This window comes from Dendropsophus ebraccatus, chromosome 10, assembly GCF_027789765.1.
Source record: "Dendropsophus ebraccatus isolate aDenEbr1 chromosome 10, aDenEbr1.pat, whole genome shotgun sequence".
Lineage (NCBI taxonomy): Eukaryota > Metazoa > Chordata > Amphibia > Anura > Hylidae > Dendropsophus > Dendropsophus ebraccatus.
In genome coordinates, this window is record NC_091463.1 from 71,900,225 (window position 1) to 71,923,876 (window position 23,652).

The window sequence follows — 23,652 nt, forward strand, 5'->3', positions numbered from 1 at the left end:
AGTGATATGTACAGTGCTTATGCAGGTAAGGAAAAGTCACTGTTAGCTTTTACCACAATACCTTGAACAAAGTAGATGGTTTGTGTGTAGATCACTACTGTAGGACCACTAGAAACCAATGTAGATCGGCTGAGGGGGGACTTGGTGAGCGGGATCTCCCTGGTACTACTCCACCCATCATCTGCTCATACTATGAGCAGATGATGGGAGGAGTAGTAGTGTATCTGTCCCACTGCACCAAGCAGAGAGGGAGGGAGGAGGTAGTTGGATGCATCGGCACCTCTCTCCCTCCAAGGTTGGTGCCCTCCATTTGGGGAGCAAGTGCTGGAAGACATGAGATTTTTTTTTAACAGAAGTAAATTACAAATCTGTGGCACTAGTTGACTTAAAATATATATATATTTTTTTTTTTTTTTGCTGGAGTACCAATTTAAATTATACTAGTTTAAATTAAACTATACTTGTTTACTAGAAACAACATCTGTTGGCTCTTCATCTAGCCAAATTTTCTAAATCCACCTATAAGTTCTTGAAACTAGGAGTAGTTATTAATCATATTGTCTGAATTTATGTTAATACAAAAAGGAACAGTAAAATAACACAGTGGACTACCTAAGCTCGTACCCATACTTATGCCACTATATCAAGTTGTGAAGAATTGACATAGATGTAAGAATCCTGCCAATTTCTTAGGTCACATGCCAGTTGCACTAATTTGGTTAAAAAGTGGCAACTACACATATGAATGGAAAAAGTCGACAGCACTTCTGTGTCTAGGGTGGTGCTCGTAGAAATCTCGGCACTCACCATAATGTTTCATAATTTTTATTGCAGAAAAAAAGTCCATCACAAAAATACAACGGCAACATTACGTTTCAGCAAGTGAGACAGTTGAGGAAGGCTTGTCGCCAAAATGTACTGTTGCCGTTGTATTTTTGTGATAATATTTTTATTGTAGAAAAAAGTCTATAAAGCATTATGGTGAGTGCCGACATTGTACTTTCATAGTAATGAATAACCTGCGTTGGTAGAGATTCCCCTCCACACAAGTTATGTTCATGAACTGTAGCATTATATGTGTACCATAATCCCATAGAAGTCCTCACCTTCCTTAGGAAACAGTTTTCTTATAACTTGCAATATCCTGCAGAGCAAATGACAAATTACATGACATTTTTATCAAGACAAGGTCTCTTACATAGGGGTTAGGCCTTCTATTATTTACAGTCCACTTGACACCTCTCTTAATGCGTTGCATCTTGAGAATATGTAGTTTGTCAGCTTTGTGCGCCTTCATTGTGACAGGTGCATTCATGTAGATCACTTTGGCTACCTGAATAAAATCTCCTAAGGTGGAGGTACCTGACGTGTCCTCTGAGGTTATTGTACATGGCACTTTATCATACAAGTTATATAATCTTGTCACTCCCCTTATATCAGCTTGGGGTGCAGCTTGATAAATCTTGGCAGACAGAGCGGCGAAGCCTTGTCTGTCAGTCAGAGGAATAGGATAAATTCTACTAAGATTAATGGGGTAGAAGTTGGTGGCTTTGTAAAAAATAAGATATTTGTAAGGGTTATATTGGTCTGTATGCCATTTATCATAGAGTTATGCTCCGTCTCCAATTTTATATTTTCTTTTGGTAAATTCCTTGAGGTTGTGAATTTACCATCAGGCTGCCTAATGCCCTGCGTCTGACTTGTCTGCAGGCCAAGAGGAAAGTTCTCATGCCAGTTCTTGCTGGCATCTCCAGTATGTGTAAATTCTATGTATGACCTTTTTCTGCTCAGTACCATATGATCCATAGTTATTTCTTATTTCTTATTCTTCATTCTTTAAAAGAAGCAGAAACTATCCAGCGGCACTTTTGGAATTTTTTTTTTAAGGCCATGTTCACTCCCTGTGTGAACTGTCTAACAACGGCTGATGTCTAACAAGCTCACCCGGATGTACCGACTACTGCAGTATTAGATGGATGAACATCATTTGATTTTGATTAGAATGTGGGCACATTCAGGTGTGCCTGCACTCCAATATACCATAGACCACAGTGTAAAGTATGTCCAGTAGCCGTACTTTATACTGTGAGCACAGACCATTTCGTACAGTTTAGTGAACAGCGGCCCTACAAAATAAACCTGTCAATTATTTTGTGCAGCCGCAGTTAAAGGGGTTATCTAGCGATACAAAAACATGGCCACTTCCTTCCAGAGACAGCCCCACTCTTGTCTCCAGCTTGGGCGGGGTTTTGCATCTCAGTTCCATTAAAGTGAATGGAGCTTAATTGCAAACCGCACCTGAACTGGAGACACGAGTCGTGTTGTCTGTGAAAGACAGTGGCCATGTTTTTGTAGCACTGAATAACCCCTTTAACCGCAGCCGTGGTGTATACAGGGTGTATACGCTACAGCAGTTGTTCCATATACTGCAATGTGATAGGTCTCTGTTAATAAACAATGGCTGTTATTGCAACCTGCAACAATGGCTGTCGTTTACTGCAAAATGACAGTGTGTGAACGTGGCCTGAGGTTATGTGCACACTGATTAATTCTGATGGAAACTCCGTCGCGGAATTCTCAGCTCGCGCCCGCTTGCGGATTGCGGCGGGCGCCCACGTCTCAGCCCGTGTCATAGACTCCATTCTATGCATGGGCGAATTCTTTCATCCGTCCAAAGAATGATCAAGTTTATTCTTTGGATGGAGGGCGGAATCCGCCGGTGCATAGAATGGAGTCTGACACATGCGGAGACGCGTGCGCCCACCGCATTCTGTCAGAAATGCAGAGTGTGCACATACCCTAAAAGCAGTATTTCAGAGCAAAATCAACTAGTTTCAGAAAGTTGTATAGATTTTTAAATTTACTTCTGTTTAAAGATCAAAATTTTTCCACTACTTATAAGTTGCTGTATGTCCTGCAGGAAGTGGTGTAATCTTTCCATTCTGACCTAGTGCTCTCTGCTGCCACCTTTGTCTGTGACAGGAACCGTCCAGAGCAGTAGAGATTTTCTATGGGAATTTGCTACTGCTCTGGACAGTTCCTGACATGGACAGAGGTGGCAGCAGAGAGCATTCCTCAGACTGAATAGAATCCACCACTTCCTGCAGAGTATATACAGCAGCTGATAAGTACTGGAAGATCAGAGTTTTTTTTTTTTTTTATAGAAGTAATTTACAAATCTGTATAACTTTCCTCAATTAACTTAGAAACCTTTTTGCCCCTCTGGAGTACCCCTTTAAAACGCTCCACAGCTCTAACATCTATAAAATTGTTACGTCGGTATAATGTCTCCTCTAGTTTGAGCCCTTCATTTTTTTTTTCTGTAAACCTTCTTATCTTTGCATCTGAACATGTGAAGGAAGTAAATGCTTCCTGAACACCACCTTTATGGTTTTAGACAAGTTTCCGTGTAATTCTGCTAAACGCGGCATTGTGACATTTGGTGTCTGGGCGCTTCTTGTTGAACTGTGGACTGAGCACCGCACTTATCCTCCTTTGGTGCAAGGTAAGCCCAAGGTTAGACATGAGGAATCATTAAAATAGGTCTAGTGCAGGGGGGTATCAAACCAATGGCCTGGAGGGCCAACTGGAGGTTGTAGCTTTGGCTGCCCTGGTATGATGGGAATTGTAGTGTTGGATCAGCTGGAGGGCTAGGAGTTTGACACCTGTGGTCTAGTGTGACCTTCCAGGGTCTGATTTGATGTTTCAGCCGAGCCAATTAGAAAAATGGAAAACAAATTTACTTCAAAAACTTTCCTTCACCAATTTTACATGTCCAAATACATTTGTAAATTAGGATCTTTACTAAACCAAATGTTGGATCTGTGCTAAACGTGTCTGTAAATAGGTGACTTGTCCTGTGTAACTCACATACGTCGGCAGGCCGTGTGGTGTGAATGCTTCTCTGCGCGTACTCCATTTCTACTCCGTGGACATGTAGTCCATTTCTTTGTTTCCGCATTTTAATGCCGCAGTTGCCTTTTCTTACCCATCAATTTCCCAATATACACTCAGTAAGTTTGAGAGAAGGGGTGGAAAATGACTGTAAACTTTGTACTATGAGTGCTGGCAGCTAATTCCTAGGTACGTCGAATGCTTGGCATTTTTACAACCCTGTATCGGAGGCTGTGGGTGGTTTAGCAGATTTTATGTCGTCCAGCTACATTGTCGGCAATGTCTTTAATATTTGTGTGGGTGTAATGCTGGGTTCACACTGCATTTTTTTGCAGTCCATTTAACATATACGTTTTATGGAAAAAAAGGGATCCATTTGGGTGCAACCCATTTGCATCTGTTTTTCAATTGACTTCCATTATATAAAAAAGGATCAAAACGGATGCGTTTTTTCTATCTTTAGCGTACACAAAAACTTAGTTGACCACATTTTTGTGTACGTTAAAAGTAACCATTTAAAAACTGATATGTTAAACGGACTGCAAGAACGCAGTGTGAACCCAGCCTAAATAAGGATTTTTTTTTATTGATATAATAAATTTTTGTGTATTCTAGAAGGTGTTGGTATAAACAGGGTTTGTCCCATAAATTAATATTAATATTTAATTAGTAGCTTTAAAAAAATATTCCCCTGTGGGTTGTAGATATTGCTTTTACATGTTCTTTGAAGCGTCCCTTGGTGTTTCTTAGAATTACCTAATGTGGTCAGTGCTGGTGGCCACACGTGCTCAGTAGCTCTGGAGCCTCTTATACTTACTGTGAAATGATTCTTGCTATTCTGCAGACCAGTTGGTAAGGATTGGCTGCTACTTACTAGTGCTGAGCACATTAGCTAGACGTTCTTGGAGGTAACTAAAAGAACACCAGGGTATACCTTAACAGGTAAGTACAATAATAATAATAATAAATAATAATAATAAATAATATATATATATTTTTTTTTAACAAAGTGAAAAGATTTGCCTGAATTTATGGTCCGTTTAGATGAAGAAATAAATCGCCCAAACGATTGTTTAACAATTTTGCAGCAACAATTTCGTTTTTATGCCGATCAGCATTTAGATGAAGCGATAAATCGTTTGAAAACATCATTTTTACGATCGTTTTAAGATCACCTAAGGCCATCTCACATACTAGGGTGAATCTGCGAAAGACTGTTTAGACAAATTCAGGGCTCCAGACTAAAAAATTTACCTGGGAGCCATTGGCTCCTAACCTGAAAAATTTAGGCGCCAAATAGAATATTTGGTCGCCAACATTTTAAACCATGTAAAATTAATGTTATGTTAAATGGGACTTACTGTGTGCAGAGGCCACGGCAGCCTCCTCCTCCTTTAGATTCTTTCTTTTCTTAGTTTGAAAACGTTCAACATGGAAACTTGCAACTTGACAACCATATACAGTCTGACTCAGTACTTCAGCTTCACTTGGCTAGCCTTTTAATGAGGCTTACTCTTCTGAACTTGAACTTAAAGGGAACCTGTCGACCCCCGTACCGGGGTGACAGGCTCCCAACCCCCCGTTAGAACCCCCTATACTCACCTCATCTTCACCCCGCTTCTGAAGATGGTCGGGTCACGGAGATCTCAGCCGCTGCAGCCCGGCGCGTGCTGAGAGATGAGTCCAACGCTCATAGAGAATGATGGGAGAGTCCAGCGCTCCGTCATTCTCTATGAGCGTTGGACTCATCTCTCAGTGTGCGCGTCAGGCTGCAGCGGCTGAGATATCCGTGACCCGACCATCTTCAGAAGCGGGGTAAAGATGAGGTGAGTATAGGGGGCTCTAACGGGGGGTTGGGAGCCTGTCACCCCGGCACCGGGGGTGACAGGTTCCCTTTAAAAGCTTGCAACAGTCTATACAAACTGAGCTTGACTGCAGCCATAGTGACCCCCCACAAGATGTGTATATAAATAGATATATCTCTCACCTAGTGACTAATGCAAGTGACCCCCTACAATACAGACACCTGAGGGGCCCTGATAATAATAATTGTGCATATATCTCCCAGTGTCTGCAGCCAGTTTGCCCTACACTTATAGATGGCCCCCTCCCCTTATAGATGACCCTCTCTACCCCCATTATAGATGCCCCCTCCTCCCCCCCATTATAGATGCCCCCTCTTCTCCCCCCCCTTATAGATACCCCCTCCCCTTATAGATGCCCCCTCTCCCCCCCCATTATAGATGCCCCCTCTTCTCCCCCCCTTATAGATACCCCCTCCCCTTATAGATGGCCCCCTCTCCCCCCCTTGAAGATGGCCCCTCTTCTCCCCCCATTATAGATGCCCCCCTTCTCTTCCCCCCATTATAAAGCCCCCCCTTTCCTCTATGCTAAGCAATATTTAAAAAAACAAACACACAAACTCACCTGACAACCCGCTCCCCCGGCGATCCTCTTCTTCTTCGGACGCTGTCCCCGGCTGATGCGCGGCTGCCGGGTGTGTCCCATCCTATCCCCGGCAGCGCGGCGCATCAGTGAGCTCCCTGTACGCCGGGGCTGTGACTTCTGACACAGGAAGCGTCTCTGACGTGCGCTTCCTGTGCCGAAAGTCAGGGCCCCAGGCAGCTCACTGATGCGCCGCGCTGCCGGGGATAGGACGGGACACCCCCGGCAGCCGCGCATCAGCCGCGCATCTTAAAGAGGCAGCGCGCCGCCGCCGGGGCCAGTCGCAAATGGCGCCCAGATTAATAAATCTGGGCGCCATTTGCAAAATGTCAGTCGCATTTGCGACCATTTTGGTCGCCATCTGGAGCCCTGAAATTGATTTGCGAATTATCATTGAGCGACCATGTTTGAGAACATGTTGAAAGACCAAGATGAACGATTTCTTACTGGTCGTTAGCGAAGATGACACCAGCCGATTATTTCTTAAATTCGATAGTTATCGCGAAAATTATAATCGTAATCGCTCTGTGTAAATGGACCATTAAATAGAGTAATTAATTTTTATCTTGGGCGAACACCTGTAAGAAACCATCTGGTCTACCGATAAAACGATGTAACGTAAACCAAAAGAGGTCTAGCTGCACCTAATGTTTTTGGTATGGAGGTAAATAGGAGGATAATGGAGACACCTTGCTGGCAATAACAATTGTTCTGACATTTTCACATATCGGCTTTTATCATCCCAAACTTATCTTGAATCAGTTGAACGTGAATATGAATATTCCCAACAACCAAACAGCCTGGAAATTATATGGTAAAACTGTACCCCCCCCCCTCCCCTTTCCTTCCCACTTTGGTTACATTAAAGGGGTATTCCAGGTTATTTTGATATTAATTCTACTGATTTCTCTTGTAATATAATTAATATATCTCATTGGTTTCTATAATAAATTTTGTCTCTTTCTCTCTATTTTTATGTAAGTCACGTGTTTCTGTGACGTCACCGAACCGGAAGTGTGGGGACTTCCCCGACTCGGCCGGCCTCTTGGTGTTTATGTAGTTAGAAAGCTAGCAGAGCTTTACAAACGGCCTCCCTGCGCACGGGAGGTCACATGACACCCTGTTCCCGGGCGGCCTGTCAGTGTGAAGGAGGTCGCATCCACCTCCTGTATAATCACTAAAACCCTCCACCCCCTGCCAGTATAATCCTCCCGATGTCTCCCCCGGCCCCCTCCATCCTGTGTATACAGTCCTTTTCAAAGATCTCTCACCCCATCCCCCGGTCTCGGCACCTCTTGCACTCAGCTGACAGGCTCTCTCTCTCTCTCTCTCGCTGTGTGTGAAGCAGGAGAGATTTCTTTCCTGCTCCGTACACAGTGCCTGTCAATTGCCCCGATAAAACTCAGCTGCCAGGAACTGTGTACGGAGCAGGAAAGAAATCTCTCCTGCTTCACACACAGCGAGAGAGAGAGAGAGAGAGCCTGTCAGCTGAGTGCAAGAGGTGCCGAGACCGGGGGATGGGGTGAGAGATCTTTGAAAAGGACTGTATACACAGGATGGAGGGGGCCGGGGGAGACATCGGTATGATTATACTGGCAGGGGGTGGAGGGTTTTAGTGATTATACAGGAGGTGGATGCGACCTCCTTCACACTGACAGGCCGCCCGGGAACAGGGTGTCATGTGACCTCCCGTGCGCAGGGAGGCCGTTTGTAAAGCTCTGCTAGCTTTCTAACTACATAAACACCAAGAGGCCGGCCGAGTCGGGGAAGTCCCCACACTTCCGGTTCGGTGACGTCACAGAAACACGTGACTTACATAAAAATAGAGAGAAAGAGACGAAAGAGACAAAATTTATTATAGAAACCAATGAGATATATTAATTATATTACAAGAGAAATCAGTAGAATTAATATCAAAATAACCTGGAATACCCCTTTAAGTAATAAGGGCATAAATCTTTATATTATCCTATATTATGTCTAGTGTTTTTACTGTTATATGTGTTTGTTAGTATGAACCTTTTTGATGCGGATCGGCTTTCCTCAGACGTGGAGAAAATTTGTATTTAAACTTCATCTTCTTTTTCTACATTTGTAACCGGTTTTCATCTAAAATAGAAAAAAAAAAAAAAAGATTCCAGACAGAACAAAGATGAGATGATACAACAAAGCAGATTAGCATGAAAATACAATTAATCAAATTCATGTTCATCTTAAGAGTTCTTGGTTTTCGGGCAATTTCTTTTGAGTATCAAAAATTTGGTATTCCATGCAAATAGGATTTAATAATAAAGGACTATGGGGAAAGTCTCCGGATTTCTATAGAGCATCAGGACATTCACCCATTTTAATAAGTTCAGTCAAGCATTTCTTTAGCTTGGGTTATCGAACAATACAATGCATTTCAAGGCAGTCAAAGTTAGTTTAGAATTTCTTCATAATTCAGGTTGTTTCCTTGTAGTATGTGCTGCTGTATGAAAAGGTAAGGTTACCCATATAAAGTTTTTTCTTTTTTTTGTTTTATTGAGCCAAAAAGTCTCACAAAATTTGTTTCTATAGAGAAGGTAAAAAATGTCTAATATTAATAGTGGCCATTTTTTCTGCATTACCCTTCAGTATGTATTTCTTACAGTTGTCCTCCAGTCTGTATAGGTGGAGTTATCCACTCCTACATTTAGCGTTTTTCTGGCTTACCAATGTTTGAGGGGCTTCTTGCACTTTGTAAAACCAATTCTTCCTACAGCTGCAATAGCTATTTTTGAACCATCCTTTTCTTTTTCTTCAGCCAATCTTAAAGGGGTTATCCAGGCTTAGAAAAACATGGCCGTTTTCTTCCAGAAAAAAAACGCCACTCTTGTCTCCAGTTTGGGTTTGCAACTCTGCTGTATTAAAGGGAATAAGCCTAACTGCAAAATGCACATGCAAACTGGAGACGAGAGGTGATGTTTCTGGAAGAAAGTAGACAGGTTTTTCTAAGACCGGATAACCCCTTTAAGGCCATATTACTTGGCCAAACTGGTGGTTTAAGTGGAGTGTTATGTCACCTAGATCAGCATTTGCTTATGGAACCTACTACATGACTTAATGATTGTGCGGACAAGGCTACATAGACATTAGGCTGACAGCTGATGATTTTTTTTTTTTTTTTGTATGTTCACATGTATGGAATCTGTAGCAGATATAATGTCGCAGATTTGATGCTGCAGATATCAATGTAACTAAAAAAAATGAGTGAACACAGCATCAAATAAGTGAACAATCAGCTGACGAGCAAGTGGTTTCTCTTTTATGGACTGATCGCTGGCTTTGTTACACAGGGAGATATCTATCTGAATTGGCAGATAATTGTGCCATGTAATAGCGTCCTAAAGGGGTTTGGCTTACTATATTATGTTGTAAGATCGACTTATGGTTAATTATTAGGCTTCTGATCCCACTTTATCCTCATGTGGTCTCTGATACAATGGAGCAGCCATAAACCATACACCTCTGGTAAAAGGGTGAAAACTTTTTGTCTGATAAATTTTTGCAGCATTGCTTCAGTAGTTTTTTATTTTTTATTTTTATTTCTCTTTGAAGATATCCCATTGATGGATGGCTGCTTTAAAAACAAAAAAAAAAGGGGTGGGAGGTTTTTTTTTTTTGCTTTTTTCCTTATGATAGAATATTTCATCTGTAAAATATGGTACATTTTTGGGGACATATTTTCAGCAGGTTTTGTTTAGCTTAAGCCCCCCCCCCCCACACACACACACAATTTTTTTTTAGTTGGAATTAGTTTTAGGCCATTTACAACTAAAATGTATCCCATATGAGTTTCCAGAATGCAGCTGTATTTTGGTGCGTAAATGACGTTTAAAAACTGAAGAATGAAATTATTATTTTTTGACTTTTTTGTGGCTGTAAAACTGTGTTATTAGGGTTCAATAGAATCCAAAGGTAAAAACAGCCCAAATTGCTGTGTGCCCCCATAGCATGATAGTTACAGTATCCTCCCCCCACTCCTTTTGTTCATTCATACTGTGGTTGGTTAACTACATCTACTCCCTCCCAAAAATTTCTTCCCCTATAATGTGTGCGCCTGTGTACGTGTATTTTTAGTATGATGTTACGTGTGCTAAACGATTTAGTCTGGTTACAATTTTATTTCAGATCTTTGGTGGAAGAGGAGGACCCTCACTTGAAAGTCTCTCTTGGGAGCACCGATATGGGTGTGTCTGCTCATCTCCAGTCTTCAAAGACGAGCACCACTCGCTTCTTCACCAGCAATACTCATAGTTCAGTGGTGTTACAGGTACGACAAGGGAAGCATTCACAGATACTGAGTCTTTTTATTGTAAGGTTTTGTGGAATGCCCTCCTATTTTAACAATCCTGAATCACTCATTTAAGAGACTAGCCGCGTGCTGTTAGTTATGATGCAGTAATACAGAGTATATACATAGGTATCTCACTGTTATTTTGTCACTGGCAAGATGACTTTTCGTACAGTTAACCCTATTCTGTGAATATGGCGATCCTTTACAAATTTCAGCCGATTCGCTGAAGGTCACTGTATAGACTGGAACATAATAAGCAGAGTCATCTCGTACTAATTAGAGAGCAGGGTAGTTGCTGACAGCTCTTTTGCAGTGTAAGGCAGAGTAGTTACATGAAACACAAGGCTCTGTACACAGGTCCCTTATCACAACTTGGTCCACGGAGAGACATTGTACTCCTCCGTTTCTTCCTGGAGACATCAAATAACTCTTTTATCTCATCAGCAATAAGACACATAACCTGCTGTACTGTCTGTACAGTCTTACACTGAAGGAGAGAAGTGTAAGTCTCTAATATGGTCTTCAAAAAGAAAAGAATAAAAATGGAATGCAGCATTTGAAAAAATGAATCATTTGTGTTCTATGTACTTAAAACTAATTGATAAAACTAAAATTAAATGCGTGATACATCGCTGTTAAGTACGTGAGCATTTTTATAGCTATGCCTCATAGGCTTCCTGTTTAGAGAAGAATAGTGAGTCACGCCGGCTCCTTGTGACATATCGTTTATTTTCAGGCTTTGTGTGTTCGCAAGAACTGTAAGTATTTGCCGTCGTGACTGTGAGAGTTGTTAAAGTGCATACAGGCATTGCTATAGGGGGTTTTCTGTATCAGCTGATTATGTCCTTGTGGCTGGAGTACGCTACCATGAACATGTGGAGTAAGGGGGAAACGGCTAGCTTATTTCACTATGGCAAAATAACTACATTTCTTAACCACTCTGATTATTTTAAAGTGGGGATTTTCACCTTTTTCCAAAGCATCCATTTGCAATACATTCCGTTATTCTAAAGCATCACATTTAAACTGAGGCTGCAGTGCTCCAACCACAGATCTCGCCTATGCCTTCTCCAATCATTTCCATAGTGTTGTCTTGATCCCTTGAATGGGGCAACTCTGTGGTACTTTGCAATGCTTCTACTAGTAGGACAGGGATTGCAAAGACGGGCATTTATAAAATTTAAAGAGGCTGCAGCGATCATCTCCGTACCACAGCTTCTTCAGTCAGCTGATCAATAGGGGTGGTAAAAGTCAGACCCCAAACCCCATCCCCCCCCCAAAAAAAAAAAATATAAATAAATAAAATTCTAACATTGGTTGACTATTCTGATGCCAGATCATCAGTTTGCCTTATAGTAGAGCTTTTTCTTTTAAGCTTGGACTACACCCAGACTTTATAACACTCTGAAGAATAACAAAAAACATTGCCCGTAGGAATTCTTTTAATAATTTGACAATTTTTTTTCATAATCACTGCTGTAAAGTCAGTCATGTTTCATTCTCTACATGCTGGGATTTCTTAGCGATTTTAAAAAGCAATAGTTATTTTTTTTTTCCCCTGTAGAGTGTAATAAAAAAAAAAAAGTTTTGAATACTCAATAGAAAAAAGTCTTGCTACAAACAAGTGAATTTGTACTCCTGAACGCTATGAAAATCTTAAACAGAACGTATGATGCACATGAAATCTTTAGCATCAGAATAGTTTAGTTATGTCTTATTCAGATATACATTTTTTTTTTTGTTTGTCAATTGATCTTTTTTGTGTCTGAGAAACAATTTGCATAGTGTTTATCTACTTGTTTGATTTCTTGATGACATATTTTGCTACCTGTATAACAACAGTACATACGATATACATTTATTAGACATTCACTCTCTTTCCTCTTCTGATTACAGGGATTTGACCAGTTACGGATAGAAGGCTTGCTCTGTGATGTTACACTAGTACCAGGTGACGGGGATGAAATCTTTCCAGTTCACCGAGCTATGATGGCATCCTCGAGCGATTACTTCAAAGCCATGTTTACAGGTGATATATTATAGTAAATCTTCAAAAAGCTGGAAACAAATCCTGAGTATAGAGATTATTCTTGAGACCACTTACTGCACCTCACGCTCTCCTTAGGATAAAAGGTTATATTAGATCAGAATTGAAGGTTAGTCTTATTCTATCAGTGTTTCAGGGACAGGTATATCTATGCGCCCTGTTCCTTAAAGTGGTAGAAACGCATTTCATTTGTAAACTTGAAGCATGGCAAACTAGTCTCATTCAGTGTAGCACGTTCAATATAGAAGACACATGGAATGATCTCTTACTGGGTGCCATATTTCTTGAGGTTTTTTTTTGTAATTTTTTCACCATTTATTATGGGGTTTCATTCCCCTAGTTGACTGTATGCATCCGCTTTGTATACACAACAGTTAAGATACATGACCTTCCAATATTTCACAGCGTTTGAGCTTTTTGTAATCCTGAGCTGCAATTCATCTTTTATTTATGAAATGCTGATGCAATGCTTTGTCCCATTGTCATGGATAATACTGAAAATACAAAGTGCAGAAGAGATGAACACTTCCTTTTATTGTAAACGGGCAAAAGCTAATGAAAATCATGCAGGATAACAGACGTTTTGATGTGGCGGTAAAAAAATAAACGTCGCCACTGAGAAATAGAAGATTTCACTCCAAGTGCATTTATCCAGCGCAATTTAAGAAATGTTGATGAATGAGGCGTATTGTGCCGAGTCATGCAGAATGTGTTTTTTTTTTTTTTCTTTCTTTTGGTCTCTGTGGACAACTACATCCAGGTCTTGTTGTTGTGTAGCCTAAATTTATTGAGCCATTTAGTTTGCCTTGTAGACAGATGTTATCCATGCATTCAAGATTTCATGACCTCACCTGTTATTCTAAGGACAGAGTGACAGAATGATCTATGGAAACTTAATGCGTCTCTTTATAGTACAGTTGTCAAACTCACGGCCCTTCTGCTGTTGCATGCCTGGACAGCCAAAGCTTTAGCTATCCAGGCATGATAGGAAATGTAGTTTTGTAACAGATAGAAGGCCGCAAGTATGACAACCCAGCTTTATAAAAATAATAAATGTATTTTGAAATTATTTTACCTGTAGAATGGATCAGGGAAGAAAACCTTTGTAACAGAGTATCCAGTGGGGTTTGCCCCCTTCATAGGCTTACAGATCCAGTACAGTAGTGCATTTGAAACCTGAATAATAATAATAAAACTCAAGCAACAAAATTAAGCTGATATGGTGACAAGTTGGCCAGGTCTTCAGAAATTTGTTGTAGGTGAAAAAAAGTATATATTCCAAAGTTTAGGCACATATACATAGGTGTTAAAATTTCCATATGAACTTAATTTATTAAAGTACTGATAGCATTGGTGTCTGCAAAGACGCAGCTCATCCTGGGTGGCACATTTGTTGAGACAACTCTCCAACACCCAGCAAGTTCCATACGTGAAACCTTTTCTGATGAACAGGCTCAGGCACAGAACCTGCTGGGTGTCAGGCGGCTGCATGGACAGCTGTTCTGCACAGTGTGAGCTGCGTCTCTACAAACCCATCTTTGCAGAACAGATGGAAGACTAAGGGCCCTATTACACGGAGTGATAATCGGCCGGATTGAGCCGATTTTCGCTCCGTTTAATAGATACAATGATCAGCTGATGACCATCATCATCGGCTGATCGTTGTTTTAGGTTTAGCCTAAAATCGCCGGGTCTCGGACTTCTCTCCTGTGCTTCACAGCTTGCTGGTCCCAGTGGCTGCAATGTCCTGGCCTGTGATTGGCTCAGCGGCCTGTCAGCTGACGGGCCGCTCGGATGCTGCTGCCTATGGGGATGGGAAGCTGCGCAGCACAGGAGAAAAGTCCGGGAGCAGAAAGAGGTAAGCTGTTGGGTATTTAGGCAAACGATGTCAATGTAGCCCTTATGGTGCGTTTACACAGGGAGATTTATCTGACAGATTTTTTTAAGCCAAAGCCAGGAACAGACCATAAACAGGGAGCAGGTCATAAAGGTAAGACTACGATTTCTCCTTTTTTTCAAATCTATTCCTCACTTTGACTTCCAAAATCTGTCCGATAAATCTGCCTGTGTAAACGCACCATAACTGCCCGATTATTGATCCGTCTAATTGGTCCAGTTAAGGGTGCATTTACACAGAAAGATTTATCTGACAGATTTTGGAAGCCAAAGCCAGGAATGGATTTGAAATGAGGATAGATCTCAGTCTTTCCTTTATGACCTGATCCCTGTTTATAGTCTGTTCCTGGTTTTGGCTTTAAAGATCTGTCAGATAAATCTGTCTGTGTAAACGCACCATAACCAGTGCCGATCTAAATGATCATGCCATAGTCCGGGCCCATGTAATTGTACCCTAACACTGAAGGTACATTTGAAGCAATGTGTGCCAGTCAGCAAATTGGATGCAGTGCTCATCCTTGCTTTCTACCAAGTGCACCAATGCAGAAAAAAAACTTTAATTAAATTTTTTTATTTTGAATAAATCTTTTTTTCAATTCATAGTTTGTGACTGAATTGATCTAAAATGTACAAGAGCGCAGTAAAGAAAGTATTTAAGTTATGTGTTTTTTTTATAACAAGCAACTGGAAAAGATGTGAATACCTGTCTCGCGATTGTTTTGTTAGGATATCAATTGTCTGAACACAGAATGTGTAATTCTTACTTTCCTCACCTGCAAACACGAATGCAATTTATGCGTAAGAACATTCTATGTAAGATTTAATCCTCGAGTAATTAAAACTGGAATTTAGTTTAACGCCCTATGCATATTCAAGTGTCTACTGCGAACAAAGGCTTTTAATGTACGACATTTTATTTAACTTGTGCACATCTTAAGGATAATTAAAATGAAGTCTGATTTCTTGTCTAGGTGGAATGAAGGAACAGGACTTAATGTGCATTAAATTACACGGCGTGAACAAAATTGGATTAAAGAAAATTATTGATTTCATTTACACTGCAAAACTTTCCCTGAATATGGATAATCTTCAAGACACACTGGAGGCCGCAAGCTTTTTACAGATACTGCCTGTGCTGGACTTCTGTAAAGTGTTTCTTATATCTGGGGTAAGACCAAAGAACTGAACTCCTTCTTCAGATCTACCTTAAGTCTTCGTATCTGACTCATCTATGTCTGAGTTTTCTTGGTGACCCGAATGGATAAGAGGCGTGAAATGTCAACAGCCGATTGGCAGGACCGCTTAGCTATATAACTATGTATAATTCATAGTGACAAAAAAACATACACATAGGATATCATAAACAACAAGTGTGGGCACTCAGCCCCCTATCTGATTAAAAAAAATTAAAAAAAATTAATCTAGGGGACCTAGGGAATACAAAGGTTCCCTGGGACCCAACAAACTTGAATGTATGCTTACTCCAAACAGAGAACTATAAATGTGTAGAAAAAATAAAACATGCATGAGCAGCATGGTGCAAACTGACATATTAAAGTGCTATAACCCAAATGAATAACAATACAATAGTATCAGTTAGTGTGCCAACAAATAGTGATGGCCGCCTATAACACAAAAAACCCAGAATGAAATAACAGAAGCATCACCATGCCCAATAGTAAACGGACGGAGTAAGAAGGTTGGAGTCTTTGCACTCTTCGTGTTACGTTACCTACTGGAACTTCGCCAGGGATAGCTAGTAACGTGACGCGTAGGGTGCAAGGACTTCAACCTCCTTACTCCGTCCGTTTACTATTGGGCATGGTGAAGCCTCTGTTATTACATTCTGGGTTTTTTGTGTTATAGGCGGCCATCACTAGTTGTTGGCACTCTAACTGATGATATTGTTGTTCATTTGGGTTATAGCACTACAGCACTTTAATATGTCAGATTGCAGCATGCTGCTCATGCATGTTTTACTTTTTCTACACATTTATAGATGTCTGTTTGGAGTAAGCGTACATTCATGGTTGTTGGGTCCCAGGGAACATTTGTATTCCGTCATCCCCTAGATTAGTTTAATTGTTTTTAACCAGATAGGGGGCTGAGTGCCCATACTTGTTGTTTGATATCATATGTGTGTGTGTTTTTTTTCACTCTTAATTATACGAATAAAGAATAATGTATTTTCTAGATATGTACCCCTGTGGTGTTCTTTACTTTTATATGATACACCCATTTCTTCTCTGGTTGGTTTAGTGTTGAGGTATTTAGGTATTCAACTCTAAGGGGCCTATTTAACAGAGTGATAATTGGCCCGATTCGGCCTATTATCGCTCCGTGGAATAGAGACAACGATCAGCCAATAATCGTGTCATCGGCTGAACGTTTATTTTGGTTCACACCTAAAATCATCGGGCACCGACCGCTGCGTGGAATAGCGATGCACGGCGGGTGACCGACTATTTCGCAAGCACCATACTTTACCTAAGCATGTTGCAGGTCTTCTCCTGCGCTCCTTCTTCCTCCCGATCGCGCGCGCAGCAGCAGCAGCTTCGGTGCGGCCTGTCTGAGCTGACAGACTGCTCAGCCAATCACTGGCCAGGACCGCCGCGGCCAATGATTGGCTGAACAGTCTGTCAGCTCAGACAGGCCACACTGAAGCTGCTGCTGTGCGCGGGACTGGGAGGAAGGAGCGCAGAAGAAGCCTTGCAGCATGAATAGGTAATGTATGGTGTTTAAACAAGGGCTGCAAGGACATCGGTAACGATTACCCTGCAGCCCTCGCTAAACAATTATCAGGCCGTGGAATAGGCCCAGTAAACAAGTGCTGATCTAGCAGATCGGCGCTTGTTTACATTATTGATCGGCCCGTGGAATAGGACCCTAACACTGTCTTTATATAGCAGTCCAACTACTGCTATTAGAGCAGAGTGGTGGTTGGTAAGCTAGACAACGAAAGGAACAAAGTGGCATATCAAGGGAAGCCATTAATTTCGCTAAATGTATATATTTGCAAAAATGAACCTTATGTCCCCTTCATGTTTTAGCTTTTAGCTGAAATGTGAATACCCCTTTTAGGACATGTAGACACATTCTAGGTCTGTATCACACCCATTGAAATGTATAGTCACCACAGTTCTGCCATTGCATTCATTAGCTGACAATGTACCCAGGAGGGCACTGGACACTTTTCTGCAGTATGTTAAATATGGAATGTTGCAATGCACCGCTCAGAATGAAAGGACTATGGTTAGAGATGAGTGAATTTACAATATTAAAGCAAAGTACTTTGTTAGCTCGGTAGTTGGCTTATCAGCCTACTGCCTTTGAACTCCATGCCGCTCTATTCCGTGTGCGGGGAAAAGCTGGATCCAGTTCTGGTAAACTTCTCCCATTTTCTCAGGACTGGATCCAGCTTTTCTAGGCACCCAAAGCAGAGCGGCATAGAGTTCAAAGGCAGCCAGCTGATAAGCCGACCACTGAGCTAACAAAGCTCTTTATTTGTCTCTGTGATGCTTACTAGATGGTAAGCCTCTCCCTACAGTACTCAACACAATACTCTCTTATCCATGCCTCTTTCTGCATGTGAATGGCTTGTGCTGTTCCAGCAAGCACCACAGTAAGGGCCCTATTTCACTGGACGATTATCGTTTGCATAATCGTTAACGATTAACGATCTCAAACGACCGCTATTGCGAAAGACCTGAAAACGTTCACTCATTTCCATGGAACGATAATCGCTACTTATGATCGTAATTGCGATCGTTTTTTCTTTGCTATTTATTTGCTATTGCGTTCGTATCTATTGCGAACGCCCAAACGATGTCTTATTTAATGCGAACGATTTGCGAACGAGCAACGATAAAAATAGGTCCAGGTCTTATAAAGCGATCAACGATTTCTCGTTCGGTCGTTAATCGTTAACTGCATTTCAATCGAACGATTATCGTTTAGATTCGAACGATTTAACGATAATCTGAACGATAATCGTCCAGTGGAATAGGGCCCTTACAGTGCCTGTCTGACTGGTGTGGGTCTCTGGAGTGAGACCCCTGCTGCTCACACATTCATCATATAGGGATAGGTCTTAAAGGGGTTATCAAGCGCTACAAAAACATGGCCACTTTCTTCTAGAGACATCCCCAGTCTTGTCTCCAGCTTGGACGGGGTTTTGCTGCTCCGTTCCATTGAAGTGAATGGAGCTTAATTGCAAACCGCACCAGAACTGGAGACAAGAGTCGTATCGTCTCTGAAAGAAAGTGGCCATGTTTTTGTAGCACTGAATAAGCCCTTTAATGTTATGTCATAACTATGTTGTCCTATCCTGCATCGAAAACTGTTTGATAAACAAAATTTTTTATTTTACCCAAGGAGCTACAATTATCATCTCCCTTTTGACATTGAGGCTGAAATTCAATGCACTAAAAATAAATCCTGTTTTATTCTGAGCGATCCGAACTAAAGCTCATGTTAATGTTTGATCTGCGCACAGGCTATGTTATAGGGATTAATTTTCTCTCTGACAGGTCAATTTTTACATCTGCTTCCCGTTTGGCGGAAGTGCAATTTGATCTCATTTAATCCACTGTGGCACCTTCACAGTAATGGTGCGGGCAGGATTTTTAATATGAACTTGTCATATTGGATACAATTTTCTATACGTTAATTTCCACTAAGGTGAATTTTCAGGAATATATTATAGAACTGTAAGTCCTGTAATAACTTCTTATTGTTTTTTAATAAGCTTTTACAGGACTGGGGGGTATTCAGATTCCCTATAGATATCTCTTCCCATACACCGTATAATATACAGCATCTTATATTTTTAGGCCCATAGATAGATAGGACTTGTCATAAATTGCAACTGGCATTGCTCTGATTTATGTGGTGCAGGTGGCAAAGATGCCTTTGGCCATGTATTTAAGGAGTTATACACATATGGGGAAATGTGTTTGAGGAGATTTCTGTCCATTAGAGATGAGTGAAGTTATAGTAATATTTGACGAATCTAATGGATCGGCTGTTGATTAATTGAGCCTTAAAAAAAAAAAAAAAAAAGTATTGTGATTCCCCATAGGTATGAGCCCCAGAGATCTCCTACAAGACTTCTCTGGGCAGGTGAAACACTTGGAGAGCAGAACAACTTTTTCTAGACCAGATGAATGGATTGCTGATTTCCCATGTCTGCTCTTCAACCAACCCACAAGAGATTACAGTAGTATGTAGATAAACAGCCGGCACACCAATTAATAAATGTCAATTATTGAATCCTTTATAACAAATGAATACATACTCTCAAAGCCCAAAGCCCAAATCCCAAATGGGGTTGCTGAATGGATACAACCCTATCTTGGCTGTCAATACAACTATATCCCTACACAAAGAAATAGCTCCAGTATAGAAAAGCTTCCAGGTCCTAAGGTGTCAATGTAACGTGGTGCACAGTGCAAATAGGTACAACTTCAAAAAACAAATGTCGTATAGAAGTACAGATACAGCAATCACACAAATATAGGGCTATACATAATGTGAGGCAAGGCTGTCTATTGCCATAATGGAGAAGTAGGGATGGCTCAGGATGGGGTACACTGAACCACATGTGTTGCATCCACTCGTTGGACTCTTTCAGGGGTATCCCTGTTTAATATGTAAATGAGGCCTAAATGGGGTTTTCCAGGCTTAGAAAAACATGGTCGCTCTCTTCCAGAAACAGCACGACTCTTGTCTCCAGTTTGGGTGTGGTTTTACATCTTATTTCCATTGATGTCAATGGAGCTTAATTGCAAAACCAAAGTGGACATGTTTTTCTAATCCTAGGTCACTCCTTGAAATGCCAAGGGGGCATTTCGCAGCACAGTTCCTGACATGTTGTGGAGCACCCGAGCTGAAACTGAACTGAAAAGTTTGCTTGAAGAGTAGCCATCAATGTATAATTGAAGTATTGACACCTTGTAAAATTACTAGTCTGCCATATAAAGCTTTGTTTATCTAGGCACAGCAGCTTATGATTCATGTTACTGCATCTTACCCAAGTCAAATAAATAAAAGTCGGATGTAGTTGCGGCACTACCACACTTGTATACATGTCGCCATGACTTGGTAAACAGTGATGCTTAATTTTGATGCTGGGTGAGATTACCAGCTGTCACACACCCTCTGATCATACATTGATGGCTTATTCTAAGATTAGGCCATCAATACGCTTACAGAAACCCCCTTTTAGTTCTGAGTCACCACATTTGTAGCATATATAGAAGGATGCACATTTTGACAGTACGTTGCACACATTCTGTGTAACCACATCCTGGCTATGTGTATCACTTCTCTAGGTGTGAGGTTCACCCAGCTGCTCTAATGATGGCGTTCTACATTACAGAGATGTCTAAGCTTCCGTATCTCTCGGTACATTGCAGAGAAAGCCTGTGGCTGCCTCGGAGGGGCAAAATGTAAATAGTGGAATACAATAGAAATGAGAGTTGGCACCAGGGTAGGGGATAATTAATCCTGCATAATGTGACATGTTTTCCCTCATTAATTATCAGAACTTTTTAATCTTGTTAATCTTTCTTCTATTTAGGAGAGATTGATTTGTGTTTTTCCACTTGATAACACAGGAGCTCATCTTTTCACAATTGGTTATTGTTTTCAACATTAATGTAGAGGATTAAATGTACTTCCACGTCCCTGCGCAGCCTGGCATCTGCCAGAGATGTTTAGATTTATTTTGAAGACTTTGTTCCCAGCATCCATGCATATATATATATATATCACCCATGTTTTCCCCAAAGAATTGGTGGGGGTGTACAGGTCCTCCACATTAGTGCATCTTACGTCCAGACTCCATAGGTGGAACCGCTGGCAATTCCTGATGTCCTGACGACAATTATATTATCTGTGCAATATCAGGGAAATCCAGAAAACATTGCCAGCGAGTTCTTAAAGTGAATGTGTCATCATAAAATGACTTTTTGTTTAAATATTGTTTTTATGTAAAACATATATTTTAAGAATTTTTGATGACATTTTTTCTAATTTTCCATTTTTCTATCCATATTATAAAATAATCCTGAGATCTTGCCGTTTTCATTCTCACCACTGGGGCTAAAACGAAGCTGAGACTTTCTGTTCTGTCTGTAGGGATAAAAGAAGGTGGCTGTAAAGCAGGGTGGATTTGTTTTAAATCAAACTGATTTAAATCACGATTTAAATCACGATTTAAATCACTAGTCCGGAAGGCTTGATTTAAATCAGTGATTTAAATCAAAGTTTCTACCTAAACTAGTTCTTGCTACTTTAACATGCAAGTAGATGAAGATTTTTAGAATCACTTTTTATATTACTTTTTTCTCCCCAGTTTAATGGGTTAATCATTCATATTTGGACACCACTGTTCTGTTGTACTTAGGAAGGATAAAAATAATCCTGAACTTAATAACAATTTAAATGGATTTATTCAACTGAAACAATAACAACATTACAGCATACGTTATTTGCTTAAACAAACATCCATGTTAACTAATTTGGCTAAACAAAAAAAAATAAAAAAAAAAATAGTCCAAACAATCAGAAACATATTGTCTAACTTCTTGGACTTGGTACTGAAGGGGATGATTCTGTATTCATAGGTTTGTAGAACAATAGGATTAAGGTCTTTTTCTCAACTCTGTTCATGTTGTAACATTTGAGAACATATACAGCCTTTATTCTACTGAGTTAAACAACTCAGCTTTATCTCATGATGGAAGAACCTTTGGATGGTAAAATATTTTCCTCAAAAAGCAGTTTATTGAAAAAAATCCGATTTAAATCAAAAAAATCCGATTTAAATCAAAAAAATCCGATTTTTTTGATTTTTTTTAAAAAATCATTGATTTTTATCCACCCTGCTGTAAAGTGATCTGTACAGCATTGCAGCGACATGTGACACCAGTAGATAGCATCAATACGAGACAATAGCTGCTCCCTGTGGAATGACCATTTCAAAGGTCACATAGCACGCTCAATGACGGTTTACATTCATCTCAAAGGGACAGTCTGTCTATTGTCGTCTGTGTCCATGAGTCTTGCTGTAAAGCATGTCATTAAACGCTGGTATGAACCGCTCAAGCAATATGGCAGCCTTCATAATAACGTACAAAAAGTGACGACATTTTTTTACTGTAATCAGTAAAAGAAAATTTAGGTTACACATTCCCTTAAGGGTGCGTTCACACGTACAGGATCTGCAGCAGATTTGATGGCCCAGATTAGATTCAAAGCAAATATGCTGCAAATCCTGTACGTGTGAACGCACCCTTAAAGTGATCATGTCATTTAGAAAACCATTTACATGTCAGAAGGTTTGATCAGTTGGGGTCAGAGTGCTCAGTCCTCTACCAATCTCTAGATATTGCCATTATGAGTCTATGGCGCCTGTCCAGTGCAACTGGGCAGAGATAGCAGCCAGCCAAGAAGAGAAGAGTGCACATGTTTGACGGATATCTTTAGAACGAGTGAGGAGATGAGTGCTTGTGCGCTTAACCCCTTGGCGTGCTGCTGTCTTCATCCACTATATGTCTGTGGAGTCTGTCTAGTGCAAGCGGATGGAGGTCACAGCGAACCAGAGAGAGAAGTGCCTTACTACACTCTTCTGCCTCGGACCCAAACTAATGATAACCTTTGACCTCTCTCTGACATGTCAAAAGTCAACATTTTTTTCCCCAAATTACATGGATCCTTTATGGTCTGTAGACGAGGATATACAACTGTAGATAATGCTAATAAATATCCATAATTTTCTTATGTTTTGTGAACGGCAAATACAAAATGGGAACTCCAACATTACAAGATAAGCAAAAATGTTGTGTGATGGACTTAAAAAGGAAGTAATAGGTATCATCCTAGATAGTATGTGATCACTTTGTGTATATGTGGACATTATTGGAGGTTAAACATGTCTTGGTTTCCATTGTGCAGGTATTTTACTCTGAGATATGTAGAGTTCACAGGAAAAGGGCATTTGTAGGAGCTCACAGACAAGATTCAGTAAAGGTGATAACAAAATATTGAA

The 23,652-nt window shown here is 40.6% G+C and overlaps 1 protein-coding gene across 4 annotated transcripts in view; it reads left to right on the plus strand.

Moving 5' to 3' along the window:
• KLHL13 (kelch like family member 13) overlaps positions 1 to 23,652 on the plus strand; it is a 70,516-nt gene that overhangs the window by 27,363 nt on the left and 19,501 nt on the right. For all 4 annotated transcript variants that reach the window (XM_069943243.1, XM_069943241.1, XM_069943244.1 and 1 more), the window contains 3 exons: positions 10,492 to 10,633; positions 12,554 to 12,686; positions 15,572 to 15,768. In XM_069943243.1, coding sequence (XP_069799344.1) covers positions 10,492 to 10,633; positions 12,554 to 12,686; positions 15,572 to 15,768 — 472 coding nt within the window. The remainder of the gene's footprint in view (positions 1 to 10,491; positions 10,634 to 12,553; positions 12,687 to 15,571; positions 15,769 to 23,652) is intronic.